Raw genomic sequence first — 24,213 nt, 5'->3', positions numbered from 1 at the left:
GGGATAAGGTGCAGAGATGTGTGACATACTGTAACATATAGAACATATATATGAACAGGGAAATCACCAAACTTCCCAGGACTATGCCAGTCTGGGAACAGAGTGGAGCTATGTTCTTTCATATTGCCACTGTCTAATGAAAAACGAGCATCTTCATTTGTGTTTATTTTTAGTTCACTACATAATTTGGACAAACTGTCCCTTACACTATGTATAAAAAACCTGAGGACTGGACCAATAGAAAATCTTCAAAATGAACCTTAAATATTTCCATTGAAAGTTAAGAAGGTTTTATTTCTCTCCTGTAACATAGCTGTTTTGGAGATACAGGTGTTCATTGGACAGGCTATAGAGAATATATACACTAAATGAATTTAATTCAGTCTTATTGGTACTGAAGAATAAAGTGAAGCACCTCGCCATGAAGACTGGCACAAAGTGTCCTACCATGTAAAGTTACAGAGCAGAGTCTCCAAATACTGAGGGCATAAAGTGTATAAAACTTCCCAATTCTCTGCTGACTCAGTTACTGCAGAGATCAGATCTGCTATAAGAGCTGTAAAAGGGGGACTGACTCCAAACTAATGACATTGGATTTAGAATGCAATGTCATAGAATGGGAAGAGCTCCTGTAGGTATAAAATATATTTGTGTCTTAGTGTTCTTTTGGTGTAAGCACTGTGCAGAGTAATAGGCTTGAAAAGCATATTGGTATGGAATAGGACTATACTGAACTCAGTTTTACAGAAAAATCTTAGTGTTGGCATCATCATATCCTTTTGAAACATCTTAAAGACCTGTTATTCAGTAGATCATTATCACTAACTCCATATATCGGCATCATCACTAACTACTATAAATTATTAAGTGACAACTACAAGCAATACAGTAACTGCCATGAAACTAAAACAAACCTCCTGTTACGGGTGGGCAATATTATATATTATACAATATATCGTGACACAGAAATATCGTGATATTAAAAATCCATATTGTGATAATAGGGCTGTTCTGTTTTAAAAGTAGTCAATTATTTACTGTGAAGCTTTAAGTGTATTTATTGTATAATTGTTTTAGTTTGCTGTTTATATGCATGCACTAAATATTCTGCAATATTATTTGCTGCATTATATTATTTTATGCTATATTATTTATTTTGCCACATTGTGATTATTCTCTTATTATACTCTTATACTATATTCCTGAAATGAATGAATTATTTTAGTTTTCCTATATCGCCAAGTATGTCGTTATCGCAAAAATACCCTGAAATATCGTGATATTATTTTAGAGCCATATCGCCCACCCCTACTTCTTGTTGCTTAAGGGTGAGAAATTGATGTTTTGACCCACATAGTTTCACGTTTCAATGTTTATTTATCATTTGCATAACATGCCAAGACATTCATGTGAAGAAATTATTGTGCTGAGGCAGGGGTAGTTAATATATATAATAATATATAAAATATACGCAAAAATACAGACAAAACAGAATATGGACCTAGAAGAGGGAACTCTCCATTATGTACAAATGTATATACATAGTAATATATAGTAATCTATATATATACAAACAAATACATTGATTTATATACAGGCTTTTCAAGGGGTTTAATTAGTAGTGATCTAACCAAATATCATTTTTTATAGCATTTGATAATTGTATTCAGGAATGTCCCAATCAGGTTTTTCCCCGATACGATTTGATTCAATCTTATTCGAGCTTTGTGTTTGTATGAGATGCAGTCACTTAAATTGTGAAAAAAATATCTATAATGAGGTAAATGTGCTATGGTTTGGGTCTGTATTGTACAGTTGCATTAGCAATAGCATTTGCCTCCAATATATTCTAAATAAGTTTTTTAGTGATGGTTTATAAACAAAGAAAGGCTTTTGGGTCTCCTGCCAGTGTTTTAGCTAGAGATTTATACAATTTCAGATATATAATTTTATACTTTCGTGCTCTACTGTAAAATGGTTCCACACTGCAGACTGTAACTAAACTCTTTCATTTACCTTCTGAGAACTCACCTCAATGCTGCCAGCTGGACAATAATGTCCAATAATGGTGCATTAGTGAAGAAATCAAAAACTTGGTTAAATCAAAAACAGAACTCAGAACTACTGAATTGGGATTAAAATAGCCAATGGATTCCCAACCCATTAAAATATGCTAGGACTGACCACCATCCTGAGTCACTGGTTCAGATCAGGACATCCCTAATGGTGTTGTTAATAGTTGAACTGCTTATATGAACAAAACACACCTTGTTTATCATGTATGGAAGCCTAACTGCAGAACTATGAATGCCTAGCATATGATGCATCACATTGGCCTGTATTATTACTCTTCTACTTTTTCTTTTCTTAGTTTCTCATGCACCTTCTACGATCTTCTATGAACTTCACTGAGACGCTGCGGCCGCACTGTTATTGTTATGCATTACTCTGGGAGTATCTGTGGTATTTTTATGGTAATGTTATGTTAGTGTGTTTGCTCCCATGTGTTTCTAATTTCTTATTCTAATCGTGCTTTCGCCTCTACGTTCAAACACCGGGCACAAACATCTAGCGCCCTTCAGCATCTGTTTGTTTAATAGCCCTGGCAAGTCACATGTCCACGTTTGATTTTCTTCGGGCACGGCGAAGTGCTCTCCCACCTCGTGGACCTGCTGTTAGCGATTTAGGCCCATCTGTTGATGGGTAAATACTTGTTTTTTGAACCTCGCCACCCGCCTTCTTTTTATCACCCCTCTCCTCTACTCCCTCGAACCACTTCAAACGGAGGAGGCATTAACGTGAAGCCCTTGATCACAGATGTACAACCACGAACAAAGGCACAGGAGACAGGGCGCTTATTTCAGCTCCGAACTGTCGACTAAGAGGGAAGGCAGAAGAAAAAAAAAAAATAACCCTGTGGGGCGAGGGATGAGGGTGAGAGGGAGGAGGTGGACAAGCAAGATTTCCCTCTATTCCTGTTTTCCTCTTTTTCTTAGTTTTTGTGTTATTCGCTATCCCTCTGGGAGTGGGGGTTTCCTGTAATTTGATCATTGGCCACCTTGGGATCTTTCTTTCTCTGTCTATGTCTATGTGTGTGTGTGTGTGTGTGTGTGTGCATGTGTGTATTTGTGACAAAGTACCAGGAAGGAAGGCTGGTAGTGCCTTCTGTATGACTCAGAATTAAGTAGTCCCGCGGGTAAACGATGAATTTCCTGCTGACAAAGTCAACCCAGGGATAAACTTCTGCTTTCGGTAATGCAATATATGTTACATAAAATGATATATAATGTTATTTAAACTGTCATGCAAAATATTTTATCTCCAAACATCTTCTTACCTTTGATTGAAAGAAGATGTAAAAATATTTTATATATTTTAAGTAATTTTAGATATTTTGTATTGGAGCATTTAAGTGGTAGCTGCTTGCTAAATAAATAAATAAATAAATAAAAAACCTATGATAATAGTAATAGTAATTTCAACTATCTTCTTTAATGGTCAATACCTTACAGGACCACCAGAGAGAGAGAGAGAGAGAGAGAGAGAGAGAGAGAGAGAGAGAGAGAGAGAGAGAGAGAGAGAGAGAGAGAGAGAGAGAGAGAGAGAGAGAGAGAGAGAGAGAGAGAGAGAGAGAGAGAGAGAGAGAGAGAGAGAGAGAGAGAGAGAGAGAGAGAGAGAGAGAGAGAGAGAGAGAGAGAGAGAGAGAGAGAGATAGATAGATAGATAGATAGATAGATAGATAGATAGATAGATAGATAGATAGATACTTTATTAATCCCCAATGGGGAAATTCATTTGTCCAACAGCACACAAATAACAACAACAAAAAACAAAAACACACAAAAAACATACACGACAGAGTCCACACCCAGGTACAAAAAAAAAAGAGCAGGTATGATTTGGGTGGTGGGCCATTCTTCTCAGCACTGCAGTGACACTGGAGGACATGATGGTGGTGGTATATGAGGTGTTAGTGTGTGTTGTGCTAGTAGGAGTAGGTCAGACACAGTAGTGCTGCTGGTGTTATTAAACATCCTGGCGTCACTGCTGGACTGAAAATAGCCCACCAACCAGAAATATTCAGCCAACAGCGTCCTGTTGGCAGCGTCTCTTGGGCAGCATGTCTTGAGCAGTGTCCTGTGGGCATTGTCCTGTGTGCACTGAAGAAGGACTAAAGAATGATTGCTTACACAAACTGTGCAACAACCAAGAGATTAGCTTCTGTTTCTGACTTGACTTTATCTACAAGATGGAGCAGCTACGTAGGAGTATCAGTCAATATAGTGGACACAGTTTTGGCTGGTCTATATTAAACATGGACATTTGATGCATATAAAACATAATTTGATTTAGTTCATATGAAGTAGTGTACATTTTCAACTACTAACTGAAACCAATTTGTCAGACTACAGCCCATATTTACAGTGATGCTTCTAGGACTTTCCAGATGCTCAGGGCATTTTCACACCTGAAAATCCGGACCAATATTTGTTACATTACATTACATTTGTTATGTATATGTTATATTTGTTATATGTTATGTTATATTTGTTATGTTGTTGTGTACATTTGGTCTGGTTAGCTTTGGTTTCACAATGTAGTTTAGTGAGTGCTCTAAAGAACTTTATTTTACTACTATGTCTTGTTATCATCAGCTACCTACTATATATTTGTGGAAATTAAGCGTCGTCAGTATAAACTGTGGGCCCATATGGGTGAGGATGTGTGCTGTGTTGGATTTTGCGACAAAAAAATGGTTCTTTTTCTTCTTCTGTAGTTTAATGAGTGATGCTATGTTGTTCTAGCTTCCTGAAAATTGGTCTGAACCATCTAGAAAAGTGGACATAATGGACAAGGGTTCATTAGATCTGGACAAGGTAGACCTACAAGCTCCCATATGTAGACTTTTTTGGTTATTGGATCCACCCACTTAAAATCAAAATGAGATAAGTAGATTCAATTATAATTTTCTAGTACTGTAGCTAATACAGTAAGAAAATTAGGTTTCCAGTCCAGTTCCTGGAGGTCTAACCTATGAATGAGATTACATAGCTAGCCAGTAAGCTAGCTAGATGGATAGATACAGTACATAGACAGAAAGACAGACAGATGGAGTGTCTGTAGGGATCTGTTTTGTGCTTTGTCTGTTGTCCCATCTCAATTAAAGTCACAAGACTCTCCACACACATCCACTCAACATCTATATCCATTACCAAATAAGTGCTCTCACACTTCCCCTCTCTCTCTCTCTCTCTCTCTCTCTCTCTCTCTCTCTCTCTCTCCAGCTACCCAACTCAGGAATTTATTAATTCACACTCCTGAGAAGTGTTGCCTGCCAAAGCTAAGTTTAGAGGAATTGTTTTTAGCGAGCAGCGTTCTAATACTTTGCTAGCATTCACAAGAGCAATAAAATCCTTGCCATTATGGCTTGAACTTGTTTTCATTATTTTCCTCATTACTCAGGGCAATCTGCTGTTCCTTCCCATCTGATAGGTTTCTTAATTGCTGTCTTTAAGGGGGGGCACATTCTTGAGCACAAAACACTTTATCATAGATCCTGTTCCCCATTAAGAGGTGTGTAGAGCCAATGCTCTCTTTCTGCCCGAGAGAAGACATCCAAGACTGCGCTATTCTTCCATGCCGCCTTGCTGACGGCATTCTGTTAACCTCCCTTGATTCTGGGCTTATTATCCAATTTTTTATGTTACAGGGCTTGTGTCATGGAAAAACACACATTTTTTGAGTCGTTTGTCATGTCATATATAGAGTAAACATTCGTAAAATTGAGCAGACTGCTTTAGAACCAATAGGTCTTACTTATTAAGCATTCTTAAGAAGAAAGATCTTCTTAAATGTCACAATTTTTTTTTTACCAAGATTCTGGCACTCTAATTTAAAAAAAAAAAAAGGGTAATCGTCATTATAAGAGCAAAGTTGTGAATGATTCTGTGTGTTATAAAGAAAAAAATTATAAATTAGGAGGATATTGTGGAATGAGGCCTATTTTTTATGATTTTACAAAATATTATTCCTGTTGAGCAAACACTATTTTATATCAGAAGAGCTTGACAACCCACCAAAGGTACTTTTTTTTAAATGACAGCTCACTGGTGGAGACCCTTATCCACCCTCTAACCCAACATCACAAGGGTCATTAATGTTCTACCAGTGGAACTGCCACAACTGGATCCCATTTATTTTGGCTGCTAAGCATGCTGGGAGTTCCTTTGCATGTTCTTAAATGCCCCAAACCTCTAATCTCAAACTCAGTGCCACCAAAATTATTCAGACTATTTTTTGTGGAATAAAATATGAGAAAATGCACAGCTCTTTAAATACTCATTATTCAATGCTATATTTAGTTCTGATGTGGCACCAAATGACATCATAAAGAATGACGTATGGGACCATGTACGCCCCCTACAATGTACCATTTTGCCCTCCAGGAAATCTGCTATTTGAACATTTGCCTTGTCAGCACTTTTTGTAAGGCTCCATGACCTCGTTCTGTAATTGCCTGTATATAAACACTTCTAATTAGTGTGTTTCTGACTGTTGTAGTGCCAGCTGAAAAGAACATGAAGTGACTTCTCCTGAATTACATCATCTAAGCTATCTCTATTACCTGTATTTAACTAAATATATTGTGTTTAAAGTGTAAAGAGGGGACTTGTTTGCATATCACTGCGTATCATTGCATATAGGATAGGATGACTCCTTAATTGGTGACAGTACTACTTGTACACTTGCTATGATTCCATGCATGCCAGTGGTCTTAGTATTAAAATTCCTTTCTACATAAGAATAGATAGCCTGAAATAGACATAGTCCAGATTTCAGAGAAGCTGCTGGTATGTTTGAAGGGAGGCCCCAAGGGTGTGCTGAGAATGGATCATCTGTAGAATGTTATGAATTTAGGCTGCATGGACATAGCTTTTAGAAAAAGGAAGTCTATAACCCTTAATGTGAGTCCTATGAGAAATCTTCAACAAACCTCGTGTCCACTTTGGAGAAAATATTAGCTCAGCGATAACATTGTAAACTGAATGTCGCCTGAGTGCTCATATCACAGTTATTTTAACATGATGAATGGGGGTGGAAAAGACTGTATTTACAGTAGATGTCAAGCAGTGAGAATTTACAGTACTGTGCCGAGGTTTTAGGCGCCTAATCACATAATTTAAAATAATTTCTCACAGCAGTAAGAGAGTTTATACTGTACAAACCCTGGATCACATAGAACATATGAAGGTAAATTTCTAATTTTGACGAAAGTAGTTGAGATCTTGTGAACTAGATTGAGGAACAAAACTTGGTGTCAGACTGGCTCCTACTGAAAAAGAAGTAAAAAAAAGTACTGAAAGCCCTGATTTACTAATCAGGTGTTGGATGATGATGTTACGTACCTCTAAATGTGTAATTAACATTTAATTAACAATTTTTTCACTAAACATTTTTCATTTAAAATTCTCCACACATTCTCATTATTAGGATCAGGACTACAGGTATGCCAGTCCATTACCTGCATATTATATTCTGCAGTCATCGCTTTGCAATATCTGCCGCATGTGGTTTTTGCATGGTCTTGTTGAAAAATGCTAACATTTCCATGGAAAAGTACATTTTGCTCAAAGATCTTAATGTACTTCATTCATGCTGCCTTCACAGAAATCTCCTGACAAAATATCCTATACATTGATATGGCAGGTCCTGGCTTTAAGATTTATCTTATAATAGCTTATTATAGTCTGGATGGCATGTTTTGTATCTGGTTCAGAAAACACCCACTTGTTTGCTTGACCACAATATACTGTGTTGCCACTTTGTGATGGTCCATACCAGATGCCTCAGAGCCAAGAGAAGTCCACGTTGCTTCTGGACATGGTTAATTGTTATGTTAAGGCTTCTGTTTTGCTCCTACAATACATTTAAAGCCAATCACCTACTTATTTCTAACTGTTGCGGATGTAGCATTACCGAGTAGCCAACACACTCTAAGGAAAGTGCAGCTCCCCAGCTCTGATACATCAGCTCACAGATGCCTGCGCTGGCCAACATTACCTTGGGAGTGATATAAAGAGAGCACCTACCCACCCAGAGAGGTCATGGCTTATTGTGCTCTTCCGGACTCCGACTGCTGATGGCAAGCAGCATGACCAGGAATCGAACTGGTAGCTAGTGGCAGCTCCTTAGCTCCTTAGTAACTTTGCCTTGTAGTGTATTGAGAAAGGTTCACCTAATTAATTCCTTGCCCCTATTGCTGAGTGACAGTTGTAGATAAAGTTCTAAAAATATTAACGCTGTGATTACTTTACCAGTCTTTACCAAAGAGAGAGAAGAGAGAAAGTCTGCAGAGAGCAGTGTAGTACTGTATGTGCAAGCCATTTGGGAAAATGGGGCGATGGAGTTCATGGGAAAGAGAGAAAGATGGACGGATAGATGGGTGGGTGGATGAATGGATGGATGGAGCAGTGTACTTTGGAGGCTGGTATTTAAGCCTGCTGGAACGTGGCTGCGCCCGTCTATAATGATAGGCCTGTCTCTGTGCCTGTTAGGACAGCTGTCCTGAGCTTACCTGAACGTGGGCCTACACACACACACACACACACACACACATACATACATACACACACAGCTCCACCCAGCCGCTGTGTTCGCCCTTGAACAAAAGCTGTCTGTCTTCTAGGACTTTTCCACGGGCGCAGCTACAAATATCTATAGCAGTTTCCCAATCAAGGCAAATTTGCCGTGTACGGTTGCTGAATAGCCCAGATGTTTTTCCGTGTAAAATCCCTGCGTATTAGCGCGATGATTCAGCCGGTGTCATTTGTCACTGTGTTGACAGCGCAGAGTCGAACAACATTGCCACCATAATGAGTTTAGCTCGTATTCGTCAGCCGTACCTTGGCATCCCAAGCCGCACTAGTTGAGTGAGTCATGGCGCTAAAGTGTAGGAGCTAACTAGCTTTGACAATTACAGCGGATTGTACGAGAGAAACCTGCGTGTCGGGGCAATGTTTATCCATGCAGGACGGCTGCAGTGTAATTATCCTGTTATGAGGCCTCAGGTTGTGGAACTGTAGACTGTGGAAAGGTGGCTAATGGAACAGCCCTCCTTTGCTTAAACTCCTCCTGGCAGTCGACCCCTTTTCCACGTCTACCTTCTCCATCTCTCACTCTCTTACACTTTGTACACTACGGGTCATTATCAGAATACTGTGCCTTTTGGTCCTCAAAAAATTCCAAAACATGACTATGCATCAAATAAGGCTTTATAAGAGCTTTTTTATTTTTAGCTTAATCACTTTTTATTTTCATATATTTTATTTCCCTTCATGCTGGCGTCCAACCTGTCACAACAAGCTGCACAACTGGGTGGACAATTAGATGCAAACTGGCATTTGATGAAAATGTGATTGACCTGTAGAGTTGCAGACATGTTGAACTGTTCATGGTGACATATATATAGTAATAATATAAGAAAAAATGTTATTTAACCTCTTAAAACAATCATTCAGCTCAAACATGCAGGATATTAACATATTCCTATATGTCTAAAAATGCAGTATGTGGACACCCCTCCTACTAATGGGATGCATTCACCTACTTTAAGTTGGACCAGTTGCTGGCACACACACACACACACACACACACATACACACACAGCTCGCCTATTCCCTGTAGAGTATTTGAAAGTATTTGAAGTATTTCCAGTACAATGTTAGCTGTAGAGCAGTGGAACAGCTGCAACACAACTTGATCTCTGAATCCAAATTTGAATTCAATTTTATTTATATAGTGCTTTTTACAACAAATGTTGTCAGTAAGCGGTTTTACAGAGATAAACCAGGTCCAAGCCACTTATAAGTAAGCACCACACTGATAATGCCAACAATGGCAACGAAAAAAATCCCTCATACTAAAAGAGAAGAAACCTTAAGAGAAAACCAAACTCAGTAAGAGTAACCCATCCTCACAGACAGAACAGATAATAAATAACAGAATAAAGATAATGTGATTAAGAGATAATGGGGAGCTATAGCTAAAGCAGGAACAGGTTCTGAGTTATACTGTGAGTAGGTTAGTCAAGTCCAGACAGTGAATACAATCAAATATTCAAAGCAATGCTTGTCTCAACATCTAGTACAAAGTAGAAAGTAGAGACAGTCAAGGGATAAACCCTTTTTAATACCCTTGATTTTAGAAGAAACAGTTTACGAGCAGGATGAAAAATGGATAATCACAAACTATCAAACCAAGCTGAACTGCTTGAATTTTTTCACCAGCAGTGGCATAAATTTATCCAAAAGCAGTGTGTAGGACTGGTGGAGGAGAACATGCCAAGATGCATGAAAACTGTTATTAAAAAACAGGGTTATTCCACCAAATATTGATTTCTGAACTAAAAGTTTATGAATATGAACTAGTTTTCTGAAACTCTTTTTGTTATTTCAGCCATTTCTCATTTTCTGCAAGTAAATGTTCTAAATAACAATATTTTTATTAGGAATTTAGTAGAAATGTTGTCCGTAGTTTATAAAATAACACAACAGTGTTCATTTTACTCAAACATATATCTATAAATAGCAAAATCAGATAAACTGGTTCAGTAACTGAAGTGGTGTCTTAAAGAAAAGAAGAATCTTTACATCCCTGAAGGTCTTTGATCAGCAGTTTTTTAAGAAGGTATCACCTGTTCCATTTTTTTGTGTAGCCTCGAAACTCTGACATAATCGTTTATTATTTAGTCTTGTTTAAGGGAAATTCCCCCTATATGAGGGCGTTTTTTTATGTCGGGTTTGACTGTGCAGCCATGTGGTACTTCAAAATATTTTCTTGTCTGGTGATGAAAAAAGGCCTTCAGGGTATTTCGAATAGCGTCATATTGAAAAGATAAGGTCTTCACTGAAGGCGAGATGAGCGTCATATTACAGTTTAAATGTTCTATAGTCACCTCAGTGCATTGTATAGTCGATGAGCCAGCAGAAGTCAAAGAAGTAATACAGTACATGTTTATATACCGTATTTTTCGGACTATAAGGCGCACCGTATTATAAGACGCACTATCAAAGAACGCCTATTTTCTGCTATTTTTCCATACATAGGGCGCATCGCATTATAAGGCGCGTTAAGTGACACTAGAAAGGGTGCCTATATCAAAGTGAACAGGGGTGGCGCCATGTTTCCCTTCCCCCACCGGGGGTGGTCGCTTGCCGGTGGAGCGTCTCAGTATACAAATCTAGCTCTTTCAAAGTCAAACGAGTGCTGGATATTAATCTACACAGATTCCTCTCCTGAAAACTGTTTATTTGGGTGAGTAACGTGCTTCAGTTTATTTACAGTAAGCTTAGATTTCCAGATGTCCACTAAGGCTTGCTGCACCAGCGTTAGCATAGCTATCCGCTAGCACGCTAGCTAGTCACCTAAACTAGTAAAGTTAACCCAAACTTAAACGACAGCGTTACACTGAGTAATCCTGCGTGTTATGGTAAGACAGTGAGATATTAGCTAGCGATTCGTCCCCCGTAGCTTGTTTTAACACGGTAAACAAGCAGATTACAGGCTGATAAAACTCACCTCTGAGAGAGTTAGCGCTTAGCATCTAGCTAATGCTAGCCAGGCAAAGCAGCACAGACTTACAGGCCGATAACTCACCTCTGAACGGTGAACGCTTAGCGATTAGCATCTAACTCTAATAATACTGCTCCAGCAGTATTAAAAGTGCTAAATTTAGAAAAAATACTGATCTCTGAACAGTGAAAAAGCTAGCTAGCTAAGCGGTTAGCATCTAGCTAATGCTATTGCTGCTCCAGCCTCGGAGCGGCACGGCTCTGCACGGAGTGTGTGTTTACTGCTCCTTACACCTGACGGGTAAAATTTAGATAATACTGATCTCTGAACAGTGAATAAGCTAGCTAATGCTATTTGCTGCTCCAACCTCGGAGCTGCACGGCTCTGGACTCTGTATAGCACTGAAACTCTGTATAACGCTGCACGGAGTGTGTGTTTACTGCTCCTTACAACCTGACGAGTAAAATTTAGATAATACTGATCTCAGTGAATAAGCTAGCTAGCTTAGCGGTTAGCATCTAGCTAATGCTATTGCTGCTCAGCCTCGGAGCTGCACGGCTCTGGACTCTGTATAGCACTGAAACTCTCTATAACGCTGCACGGAGTGTGTTTACTGCTCCTTACAACCTGACGAGTAAAATTTAGATAATACTGATCTCAGTGAATAAGCTAGCTATCTTAGCGGTTAGCATCTAGCTAATGCTATTGCTGCTCAGCCTCGGAGCTGCACGGCTCTGGACTCTGTATAGCACTGAAACTCTCTATAACGCTGCACGGAGTGTGTGTTTACTGCTCCTTACAACCTGACGAGTAAAATCCATACAAAAGGCGCACCGTATTATAAGACGCACTGTCAATTTTTGTGAAAATTAAAAGCTCTAATGTATAAAAGTTCACACTTGTTTAAACTGTCTGAAGGCACATTGCTTAACATAGCCATAGTCATGTGCATAGTTCAGTAATTCTCTCCATTATCAGACTGATATTGAGAACTGGATTGGCATACACCTAAAAAATACTGTAATATTGACATTAACTAGTAGATATAAAATTGTTGTTCTTGTTCTTGTTTCTTCAGTTAAACTCGTTTCATAATTGAGGGAAACTGGTGAAATCAGCAGAGGCACATGTTTATATTCATGTTTGTGATGTGACACAAAATTTCACCATCAGAGTTGCTCAATGTCAGACCTCACGGGGCCACGAGTGACCAGAAATTTGATGTGATCATCATGCTGAAAGATGCGTGATTATGTTTGTTTTAGTTGGGTTTCTACAGCAATCCAATCAAGATGTTTGTGATTTATAAATTTATATGAGGGACTGTTTGGAACAGAAAGTGGGTCTACTAAGTGTGTTTGTGTGTGTAAGAGAGAGACTGAGAAAAAGAGAGAGAGAGAGACAGAAAGAGAGAAATTAAGCAATAGATTTGTCATTTCACAGTAAGACAGGCTGAGGCAGGGATGTGTATTTGGGGTTTGGCAGAGGTAGAGCTTTACTTCACTCCTACGTCTGCTTTTACCTTTCAAACATCGACCTACTGCCTCCCAGGAGTGAGGTCTGCTTTCCAGTCATTGCTTCACTTTAATGAAAAAAATAAATAAAGTGTTTCACGGAACTGCCCTTCTTCAAAACTCTACAACACTGTTCGTGTAAGAGAGAGAAGGTAGGGTATCATACATTTTTTCAAAAGTAAATAAAAAGTAATCCCATTCCTGAACTCTGTAGTTGTTGCGTTTATATTGCTAAATACTGTTAAACAACACAAAAAATTGGAAATACATCACCAGGGTCTGTAAAAATAATTAATTAAGGCAGGACACTAGGCCAAAAATTAACACACTAAATTTTCCAGATTATTCAAATATCGTTGTTATCCAATGAAAAACACTTATCTCCATTTTTGTCGATTTTTAGTTTACTACATAATTTGAACAGACAAACTGTCCTTTACACTGTGCCAACATTTGTTGATGAACGGACCAATAGAAACTCTTCAAAATGTCCTGAAATAAACTCTTTTTTATAGTAACTTCCATTGAAATTTTACTAGGGTTTTTCTTTCTCCTGTAAAGTTGCTGTTTTGGAGATAAATGTTTTTCATTGGACAGCAACGATATGTAAATGTGTAAATATTGACACCACTCAATTTAATACATCAGATTATTTAATCCCAATACTTCTTTGAGTCTTTGGTTTAGCAACATTGATCAAAGCACCAGTATCCACCTCAATGTCCTCAAGGTGCTATTGACAAACATTGCTGTTGCATAGCCAGGTCCTATGGGGAGAGTTCTCAGAAGGTAAATACACAAAAGTACCTTCCCTGCAATGTTTATAGGAACTGGGAACAAAATGGTCTGGTATGTCAGTCAAACTGGATTATAAGATACAAAAAATATTTATTGATAAGTGTTCAATAAATATTATATACAGTAAAATTGCAGTTTTGGCATTTAGACTACCTAATTTATACAAACAGCTTTTGGCCCAATGCTAAGTAGTTTTTAAATTTATTTTAGGGCATCTCTTAAAAAAAGGTAATGTGTTACTGTCGCTAATGTTGGAATTCCTCTAAAAAAGTTATTCAACTTCAAGTTAAAAATAGATAATTCATGGCATTTTTAATGCTGTTAAACATGGTGGCGGATGCTTTCTGACCCTTTTCATGGCCAAAACTTTAATTAAGATGATTTTTTTTATTCCTGATACTATATTAAGCTCTAGTTACAGTCTCACTGTTCATTTGCAGCTGTTTTTGTAAGAATCTGCTGACACAGTCACAGCTCATAATATTCCACTCAGATGCCCAACAGCGCCTTTCTTAGTAAATTACACGGCCACAGTACAAACACAATTAACTGTAAGAGCTGCAGGACTGCACATAACTGTAATAAAGGAAATTGCACGCTACTCAGAGCAGGTGGCAGGTACGGACGGCGGCGGCAGCGGCAGTACTATCAGAGTCGCCGCGACAGGTGCTTTTCATTAGGTCTTTCATTAGGCCAGCTGCATGTCCAGCAGGATGTGTATCACCCTCTCTTCTCTGGTAGCTCTTTGTGGTTGTGGGGAAGTGAATCAGACACGGATTGGTAATTATTTGCAGCAGCAGTGCAGGATGAAAGTAAGGTCTAAGGACCAGGGACTTGTGAACCGATGCTTTATGCTGTTTGGTGCCACTGTGTCAAGAGGATTAGGTGAACGTGGAGCAGCTCACGTCATCTGTGTTACATTACAGAGAATAGCCTTTTAATTAGAGAAGCAACCACTCTTTGCTACCATTTCTTTACAACCTTGTTATGAACATCTACACTTTTGGTAATGGTCTTAAAACAGGTTGAGTTTTAGAGTGAAAATTCACTTATCTTACAGTGAAATTTCTTTGTATGAACCAGTACATACCAAATACTTAGCTTGTCTTACTGTAACTTGTAAATGTATATACAAATAAATAAATGAGGACAACTATTTGTCAGATAGAGCCAGGCAGGGAAGACGTGGAGGCAGGTAATAGAAAATATTTAATAAATAAATAACAAATAAACAAAGAAACAAGGAACAAGTAAACATGTAACAAAGAAATAAACTAAAACAAACGAGAGATAATAAATAAACAGAATAATAAACAGAGAGGCTAACAGAGAGAAACAAACTAATAACTGAACTAGATAAACAAGACAAGGAAATAAACGAGAGACTAGAAAATAACAAAATATCAATGAGAAATAAACAAGAAAGGATAAACTAGAAAAAACAAGAATATAAACAAAGAACAAGGGACTAGAGCTAAGGCTAGGAAAACAATGAAACGCGGAGAGACAAACGACAGGAGTTGGTGCAAAGACCGACAGCAAACACTGATACAGAAGGACTATTTAACACACACACATGGGAGGTGGAAACACCTGGGTCTAGGGGGCGGAGCTACAAATTGACACAGGTGGAAAACTACTGAGACAGAACACAGGGGCACAGGTCACGTGGGACACACACAGGCAAGAGGACAGACAGGAAACAGGGCCAGGACATGACACTATTAACAAGACAGTAACAGTTGGGTGACTTTCTGATCTTTAATTTCTAATTTCACAAAATGTATGATGATCTCTGTTAAACCAAAACGTAAAATACTTACCGGGTCCTACTGACTTTATAACAGCCAAAAATGACAGCCCCAAACTTGTGTAGTTTTCTTATATGTTTTAATTAATAGGCTACACTTCAGTCACACTCTAGTAATGAATTACGCTTATGTCTTGTTTGAGTTTGAATAATAAAATCAGAATTGGCCTTATGCTTTTAAAATTTGTTTCTGGCAGTCCTGGATGTCCAGAACCTGCCGCAGCTCAAACTTTCAGGCTGGAGTATGAGCAAGAAAAATCACCTCCAGAGTAGACAGTTAAAAAAAGCTTGTAATGTCATGAAATCACATGGTAAATGTCAGAAAGTCCTGGTTTGTCCTCATTTCTTTATTTGTTCCTACATTTCAGTATCAGTACGACCTAATAAGTATTTTGTATGTACTGTACTGATTAGTGCAGAAGCTGCTGCACTGCTGCACAGTGCACCACCAGTGTAGATTCTGATAAAGTCTTTCTGAAGGTTTTTTGCAGAGAGATGGACTTTGTTGACTTAGTTGACTTTTTCTAGCGATCCTACAGCTAGTTGATTTGGAGCGTTTTTGCCTGTTAGATATCATCTTGACATTTCTTAACTGTATTATGGACTGAGGAAAGGGCTACCTGAAAACTAGGGATACACAGAATATTTGGAAAATAATATTGTTAATAAAAAAAAACAACAAAAAGAAAAACATTTTTGGTGTTTAGCCAAATAAATGATTATACTAATTTAATTTAATTAATATATATTTATATTTTGATTATCCAACCAATGTGCAATTTGTTATTTTAGGTCATATTGTGCTTTGCTGGTATGTTACAAAAAAGGTTTATTGCTTAATAAATTATTTTAAAGTAGCAGTCATTTTGGTAAGTTATCTTCCTTTAAATATTTGTCTTTTTAATATTAATAAAAAAATGGCAAAGTTTGAACCAGTGGTATTCAGTATTTAGGCAAATGTGTAATCTTATTTGGTTTCTGTTTCAACCAAAAATGTTTATTTTAGTGCATTCCTAATCGAAACCCTGTGCTATCTTCCCGTCTTCCGCTTCTCCTACTTTACGGGCTTCAGTTATTTTAATGTTAAGTTTTAGGCAGCTGCTTATAGGAGCCCATAGCTGCTGACTGTGAGGAACACGGTTTGAGGAGTATTTTTTTTCATAAAGCTTTAATTTTTTTATCACAAGGACTTAACTAATGATAACTGTAAGCAAGCCATAAACATAAAATGCTTTTATTTAATTTTTATTAAAGTAAACATTAATCTTGCTTAAAACAGTGGAATCTTTTAAACATTTTCTTTGAACTTTTGGAGATAAGTTCATCTTAATTTACTTAAACATTCATAGTAATTGAAGATTTAAGCAGGTATGCCTAATCTTACTAACCTATAACTACACTTTTATAACACCTTTTTGCCTCTAAATAACATTCACATAATCACTTGTACTCAACCAAACAACACACACCAGAGAGAAGCAGCAGCCAATCATGCACAGCATACTATCAACCAGAAACAACCGTCCAGTCCCGGACGACTGTATTCCACACATTCACCATTACACTCACACCATGGAAATTTAGAGTGTCCAATTTACTTGATCTCCATGTTTTTGAAGCTCCACCCAGATAGGGACTTGAACTCAGAACCACTAAACCACAGTGCCTTGTAAAGTGATTCATTTTTAATAATCAGGAAAACAAGCGTTAACCCCGAAAATTACAGAGAAACCTCAACAATTAAATATAATTTCAGATTTGTCAGTATTTAGAATGTCCAGACCTTTATTACAGCTTCTATTCTATTCTCACTAATTTTGCCTTTCATTTTCTGTTTTTCAATAACAGCTTCTTGATTTGTTCAACTGATCTAAGAATCTCTCTCTCTTTCCTGTTTCCCTTCATCTAGCTGATAACAAGACTTCGCAGATGTTCTTCGATGTGACGGAGATAAAGAGAAGTATTGTGGACTACAGGCTGCTTTCCAAGGCCGAGCTCAGGCTGCGCATTGTAAACACCGCCATCCCCTCTCAGCAGAGACTGGAGCTGTACGAGGGCCAGGGGGGCCACGACCAATACCTAGGCTTCCACATCATCTCCAACGATCTGAAAAACCGCTGGATCTCGCTTGACGTCACATCCACAGTCAAATCCTGGCTACAGTCTCAAGGTTAGTGTAAATGAGGAGTGAAGAATGTAAAAAGGAGAAAGGACTTCTAGGAAACGTACTAGACTCTCTAGGAACCTAATTGAGCTGTGGAGCAGTGGTTGATGAGGTGGGGTAGTGATCATCCAACATCCTTTCTCACTAATGCAATTTTGCTGAATGCAATTAATGCAATCTTACATAAATGCAGGAAAGCCTTTCTTTCATAGTAGCAGGAGGAAAAGCAAGATGAACTATTGTTATTATTATTTTTAGAAGACATAATAAATAGACATGTGTCCCAATACTTTTGTCCATGCAGTGTATTTGGTATGCCTACTGTTTCTATTCCTCTGAGACTCTTCCGAGACTATGAGGTTTGTTTGAAGCAGCCAAACACGCAGTTATTTATTTATGGATGATATTAGTAATCCAACGAAACCCACTGATGGGTGGTCCACAATTTAATTCTGTCCTAATGACTTTAGTAGTATTGCAGGATGTGGTTTGGGTGAATGTTAATTTTATGCCTCTGTGTTTGTGTTGTGCAGGAACAGAGAAAGAGCAGAACTTCGAGCTGAAGCTGCACTGCGGCTGCGGATCGGCCGAGCAGAAGTTATACTTTCAAATATCAGGTTTGATCTTTTACACTGGATTTGTATCAACCACAAATAGGCACCACCATAGAACTGTCTCATCATAACCTCAAAACTAACTGTGCTTAAGTTGCTTTTTTGTAAATCCTTGTTGGTGATTAAGTTATTTTTTGTAAACCAAACCAAATTGTAGTTTATACACTGTTTAATTTAAAATTGTAGTTTTGTAGTTACTTTGTCTTTGAATTAAGGATATATATTTTTTAAATGATCAAAATGAATGAAAGTCTGCAAAAAAAACTATATTCATTATTCTGAAGATTTTTGTTCAGTTTCTGTTTTGATCAAAAATTTGTATAAGAATAGTTTGAGGTAAGATGTTATTTATTTATTTTTTTTTAGAAAGCCCATTTCCACCAGTTGAAATGTAATTTCTTTTTATTTTATTTTGGGATAAGTCATTTGAAAAACGTATTATTATTTTGAGACACTGTCTCATTATTTTTTAAATAATTAATTATTGTAAGATACATCATTATTTTAAAATAAAAAAAATTGAGATGATTAAAAAATAAAAATACATTCAGATCTTTTTTTTTTTTCAGTGGCAGTGAATGGGCGTCCATACGTTTGCTGTAAGAGCAACAGTAGAAATGACATGTGTTGTGAATTTCTTTTCACAAGATTGTAATTCTAAATTCTAAACAAATCCACACAGAGAACGTCTTCAGTGCCTAGGTGTGTCCACACTTTTGATAATTGAGTGTGTGTTTTTGTGTGTGTGTGTGTTCTCAGGTGTGCATAAACCAAGAGGAGACCAAAATGCCCTTTCTTTATTAATGGCCAAGCCGTATATTCTGGCTATGTCTGCCCCACCTGATGGCAACACTCACGTCTCCACACGCAAAAAACGCTCAACTGGAGCTGAGGAACCGTGTGATGAGTGAGTCTTTCTCCTTTTCTCTTTTCTTGTCTCTTGTATCTACATTTTGCTCGTAGATAGGATACACCTGTTTACAAATGGGCTCTTCTAATGAGTATATTCAGCTACTGTACGTCATTGTTTAACCCTTTGCTTACACAGAAAATGTGCAAATCCACACATTCAGACCCAGCCACGATGCATTTTCAATGTTCTAATGGAGGGAATGAGGTTTTTGGCCAAAATCTTGCGATACATGACCCTATCCAAGCTCCCTTCAATATGGTGCAGCTGTTATGTCCCCTTTGCAGAAAAGCACCCTCAAAGTATGATGCTTCCACCCCCATGCTTCACGGTTGGGATGTGTTTTTGGGGTTGTACTCATCATAATGTCACAATCATAATCTAAATTAGGACTACATTCTGTCATATGAAAAAGTTTGGGCACCCCTATTAATCTTAATCATTTTTAGTTCTAAATATTTGGGTGTTTGCAACAGCCATTTCAGTTTGATATATCTAATAACTGATGGACACAGTAATATTTCAGGATTGAAATGAGGTTTATGGTACTAACAGAAAATGTGCAATATGCATTAAACCAAAATTTGACCGGTGCAAAAGTATGGGCACCCTTATCATTTTATTGATTTGAATACTCCTAACTACTTTTTACTGACTTACTGAAGCACAAAATTGGTTTGGTAACCTCATTGAGCTTTGAACTTCATAGCCAGGTGTATCCAATCATGAAAAAAAGGTATTTAAGGTGTCCAATTGCAAGTTGTTCTCCTATTTGAATCTCCTCTGAAGAGTGGCATCATGGGCTCATCAAAACAACTCTCAAATTATCTAAAAACAAAGATTGTTCAACATAGTTGTTCAGGGGAAGGATACAAAAAGTTGTCTCAGAGATTTAACCTGTCAGTTCCCACTGTGAGGAACATAGTAAGGAAATGGAAGACCACAGGGACAGTTCTTGTTAAGCCCAGAAGTGCCAGGCCAAGAAAAATATCAGAAAGGCAGAGAAGAAGAATGGTGAGAACAGTCAAGGACAATCCACAGACCACCTCCAAAGAGATGCAGCATCATCTTGCTGCAGATGGTGTCACAGTGCATCGGTCAACAATACAGCGCACTCTGCAAAAGCAGAAGCTGTATGGGAGAGTGATGCGAAAGAAGCCATTTCTGCAAGCACGCCACAAACAGAGTCCATCAGTTATTAGATATATCAAACTGAAATGGCTGTTGCAAACACCCAAATATTTAGAACTAAAAATGATTAAGATTAATAGGGGAGCTCAAACTTTTTCATATGACTGTAAAGTTGCTCAAAAATGGCTTCAAGCTAGTTCACACAGTGCACTGTGAACACAATGCGCTGTAATGTGATCACCTCTCACCCATTTTTCTGATTCTAATGACAGGAAAAAGGAGACCTGCTGCAAGCGGAGGCTGTACATCGACTTCCGGAAAGACCTGGGCTGGAAGTGGATCCACAAGCCCAAAGGATACTACGCTGACTATTGCATGGGCTCCTGTACCTATATCTGGAACGCTGAGAACAAATACTCACAGGTAGGAAAACATCTCGTCCTCCGACGAGTCCGTGTGACGGAAGACCTGTGAGCATTCCTTAGCTTTCCCTGATGAGCCGAACAGGCAGTTCCCAAAACAACATTCTGGGTTTTTTTTTGTTCCTTCCTGTCTTGATCATTTCCTTAAGTCATTTCCTGTCAGAGGCATTCCTGGGGCAGGCATGTGCAAAGCTGGCTTGAGAAGAGTGCTCAGTATGATTATGTGATTTGAAATCTAGATTTCTGTTTTCGAAGTTTCGAGAAAAGAAAAGAGAGGAAGCTGAATACATTACTGGAAGATCTGCTGTGGGGTTTCCAGCACTTCGAGCATCCTTAGTCATACAAATTTCCTATATGTCTGAAAAGTCCTGACATCTAGAGTATGTACTTAATATGATATATGATAACATTTAATTACAGTAATTATTCTATTGTTTAGGAATTATTTCAGTGTAATCATATCATTACAAGTATAACTGTACTGACAGGTTTGAGCCTTTCCTTTTTTTCTGTTTTGACTGTGGAAAATAAGTTAAAATAAATAAATAAAAAATGATTGGAAACTCCCACACCTGTATAAGTTATGAGGTGCTATCTTGTGCTTGTGAGTGAGCATGAACAAGGGCCAGTTTGCTTATGGTAAGGTGATGTAAATTCTAAGTATCAGAGTATCCAAATAAGGCCTGATAATGGGTGGCATTTAACATTTGTAGATCTACCAGAGCAGCGCAGTGTATTGAAATGATTGTGACCAGCAGCATCTGTCTAGAATTGTCCATGTGAACAATAGACTGTATAGCTGGACAGAGCATCGTCTCTCAAAAGTGAAGCCACCACAGGTCGGGCACCCCCTGCTGTTCGGTTGCAGAAAGCTGTGTAACCCCGCCCATCCCCATAGGTTTCAATGGCAAAACAGACAACTTTCAGTCACGTTTTTTTTCTAATATACTGTAATTCTACCTCCATTATTTAAATGCAGCAGCTAGTGTAACCTCTGCTTATATTGTTAAATTTTTATATCCCCACAGAATTCGTTTTTTAAAACGTTATTCAGCTCTATTCAAAAAAGGTGTGGTTATTGTAAAAGGGCTGGTTATGGGCGGGACCAATAACAGACCGTCAGCTCCGCTCCACTCTGCAGCCTGTGACCGTGAGGCAGCCCTAAGGGGCGGGGTTATTTAAATGAGTAGGCTGTCTCTCCACAGTCTTTCTCCCTCCTCTGGTCTCTACTGCGCAGACTCGGGTGTCAGGATCACCAACATGGCGGAAGAATTTGGCTTCATTTTCATTGAATGAATGGGAACGCGACACAGTGTCCATCTTTTTTACAGTCTCTGATGTGAACAGATTCTGTGAAGCGACTCCAAAAATCACCAAAAATCATTAGTGGAAATTATTGTGACCAGCAGCATCTGGCTAGAACTGTCCATGTGAACAGATTATGTAAAGTGACAAATCAAACTAACATTTAATGCAAAAGACCCTTACATGTCAGCAAAGCAGTCTTTAGCTTCCATTCTCTTTGAAGAAAATAAACAAATACTGTTGTAAAAAAAAATGCTCATCCAATGTCCCATGACATTTGGCCTCATCAGAAGACACATTACATTACAAGGCTAAAAAGCCCAGAATGTTTTTATGATGAATGGACCAATAGTAATGCTCCAAAATGACGTGGAATAAAAGCTTTGTACATGTTTTTTATTAATGACAATGATCATTTGTTGTATTCCAAATCTGTCTGCTTAAACTGGGAATATTCAAACCAAAAAAAGTCAGATCACCTGATTTACAATTGAAGGACTGATTAGATAAATACATTCTGGATAGTAAATGTTACCAGTTCCTAAAATTATTGTATATTTGTTTACTTGTGTCTATTCAATTCCTCCAGTCTCTTTTAAGAAAATAAACACATAGTGTTGTAACTGTCGATATAATTATGTCAGATGTCTGAAGACTTTGTTTCTCAGAGGAATAAGATTATATATTCACTGTACTGTAAATACACATTGCATAATTTCCTCTTGCCTGTAAATAAGCCTGGTACTGTGATCTTGCATACACACAATTTGACAGCTTGCAAGATAGCCAGTGCCTATTGCACTCTGACCTAAACCATGCATATGGAACATATGTCTGATATATATTATATGTGTGTGTTTTTCTGCAGATTTTAGCCCTGTACAAACACCACAACCCTGGTGCATCTGCCCAGCCCTGCTGCGTACCTCAGGTCCTGGATCCTCTTCCAATCATCTATTATGTGGGCAGACAACACAAGGTAAATATATTTTTCTGTGTAAGCTTTATGTTAAATTGCCAGTGCAACTATTTATACCAGTAACAGAGGGGAAGCTGACAATATGTGCAACAATAGATGGGTTATCATCAATAATTGCAGGGTCATTTGAGATAATCCAGATAATCTGAACCCTGTTCCCTCACTGTCTTTGCTTATTTGCTTTTTCTTGATTTGTGATTAATGGGTCCAAATCTTATCTTAGGTCAAGAGTTTTAAGAGGCAAAAGAGTAAAATGGTCAATTTTTGCTGGCATAGGTAGATTAGACACAGCAGTGCTGCTTGAGTTTTTAAACACTGTGTCCACTCACTGTATTCCACTCTATTAGACACTCATTATCTAGCTGCTCCACCTTGAAGATATAAAGTCAGACAAAAAAAGCTCCTGACATTCCAAGAACAGTATACAGTGCTGAAAAAAATATATACGAAACCAACAAATAGAGGTTTTTCCTTGATTTTACCAAATTGAAAACCTCTGGAATACAATCAACAGGTTGAACCAAGTTGAACTGCTTGAACTTGAAAAAAAAAACAATGTTCATTTTACTCAAACATATACCTATAAATAGCAAAATCAGAGAAACTGATTCAGAAACTAAAGTGTTCTCTTAATTTTTCCCAGAGCTGTACATACTGGGACATTATAATTAGCACAAGGAATTTTTTGCTTCTTGCCAATGAATCTCATTCCATTGGAAATAGTGTTATTTTCCCTTTTAAATGGAGCCACATTTGTAAGGAACATGCATATGTGGGTTGCGTCCATAAAACATTGCCAAATCTTCTCTGCCAGTGCCAAACAGCTCATTTTGCTGTTGCTATTGACCCTGGTTTGAGTACCTGATTGGCAGAACCTGTGAGCATGGGCTCTGCTATAGTATCAGTGGGTGTCTGCTCCAATAATCAGATCAGCATGCCACGTTTGACGGATCTGGAGAGGGTCCGTGTGATAGGGCATCTTCAAGCTGGTGTTG

At 38.0% G+C, this 24,213-nt stretch overlaps 1 protein-coding gene across 1 annotated transcript in view; it reads left to right on the top strand.

The window, feature by feature from the left end:
• Positions 1–24,213, top strand: part of tgfb1a (transforming growth factor, beta 1a) — a 31,020-nt gene that overhangs the window by 3,991 nt on the left and 2,816 nt on the right. The window contains exons 3-7 of the mRNA XM_015603110.3: positions 17,603–17,863; positions 18,391–18,474; positions 19,231–19,378; positions 20,785–20,935; positions 23,108–23,218. Of these exons, the coding sequence (XP_015458596.1) occupies positions 17,603–17,863; positions 18,391–18,474; positions 19,231–19,378; positions 20,785–20,935; positions 23,108–23,218 (755 nt within the window). The remainder of the gene's footprint in view (positions 1–17,602; positions 17,864–18,390; positions 18,475–19,230; positions 19,379–20,784; positions 20,936–23,107; positions 23,219–24,213) is intronic.

Source organism: Astyanax mexicanus, chromosome 4 (assembly GCF_023375975.1).
Source record: "Astyanax mexicanus isolate ESR-SI-001 chromosome 4, AstMex3_surface, whole genome shotgun sequence".
NCBI lineage: Eukaryota > Metazoa > Chordata > Actinopteri > Characiformes > Acestrorhamphidae > Astyanax > Astyanax mexicanus.
This window is presented reverse-complemented; position numbering and strand designations above follow the sequence as displayed.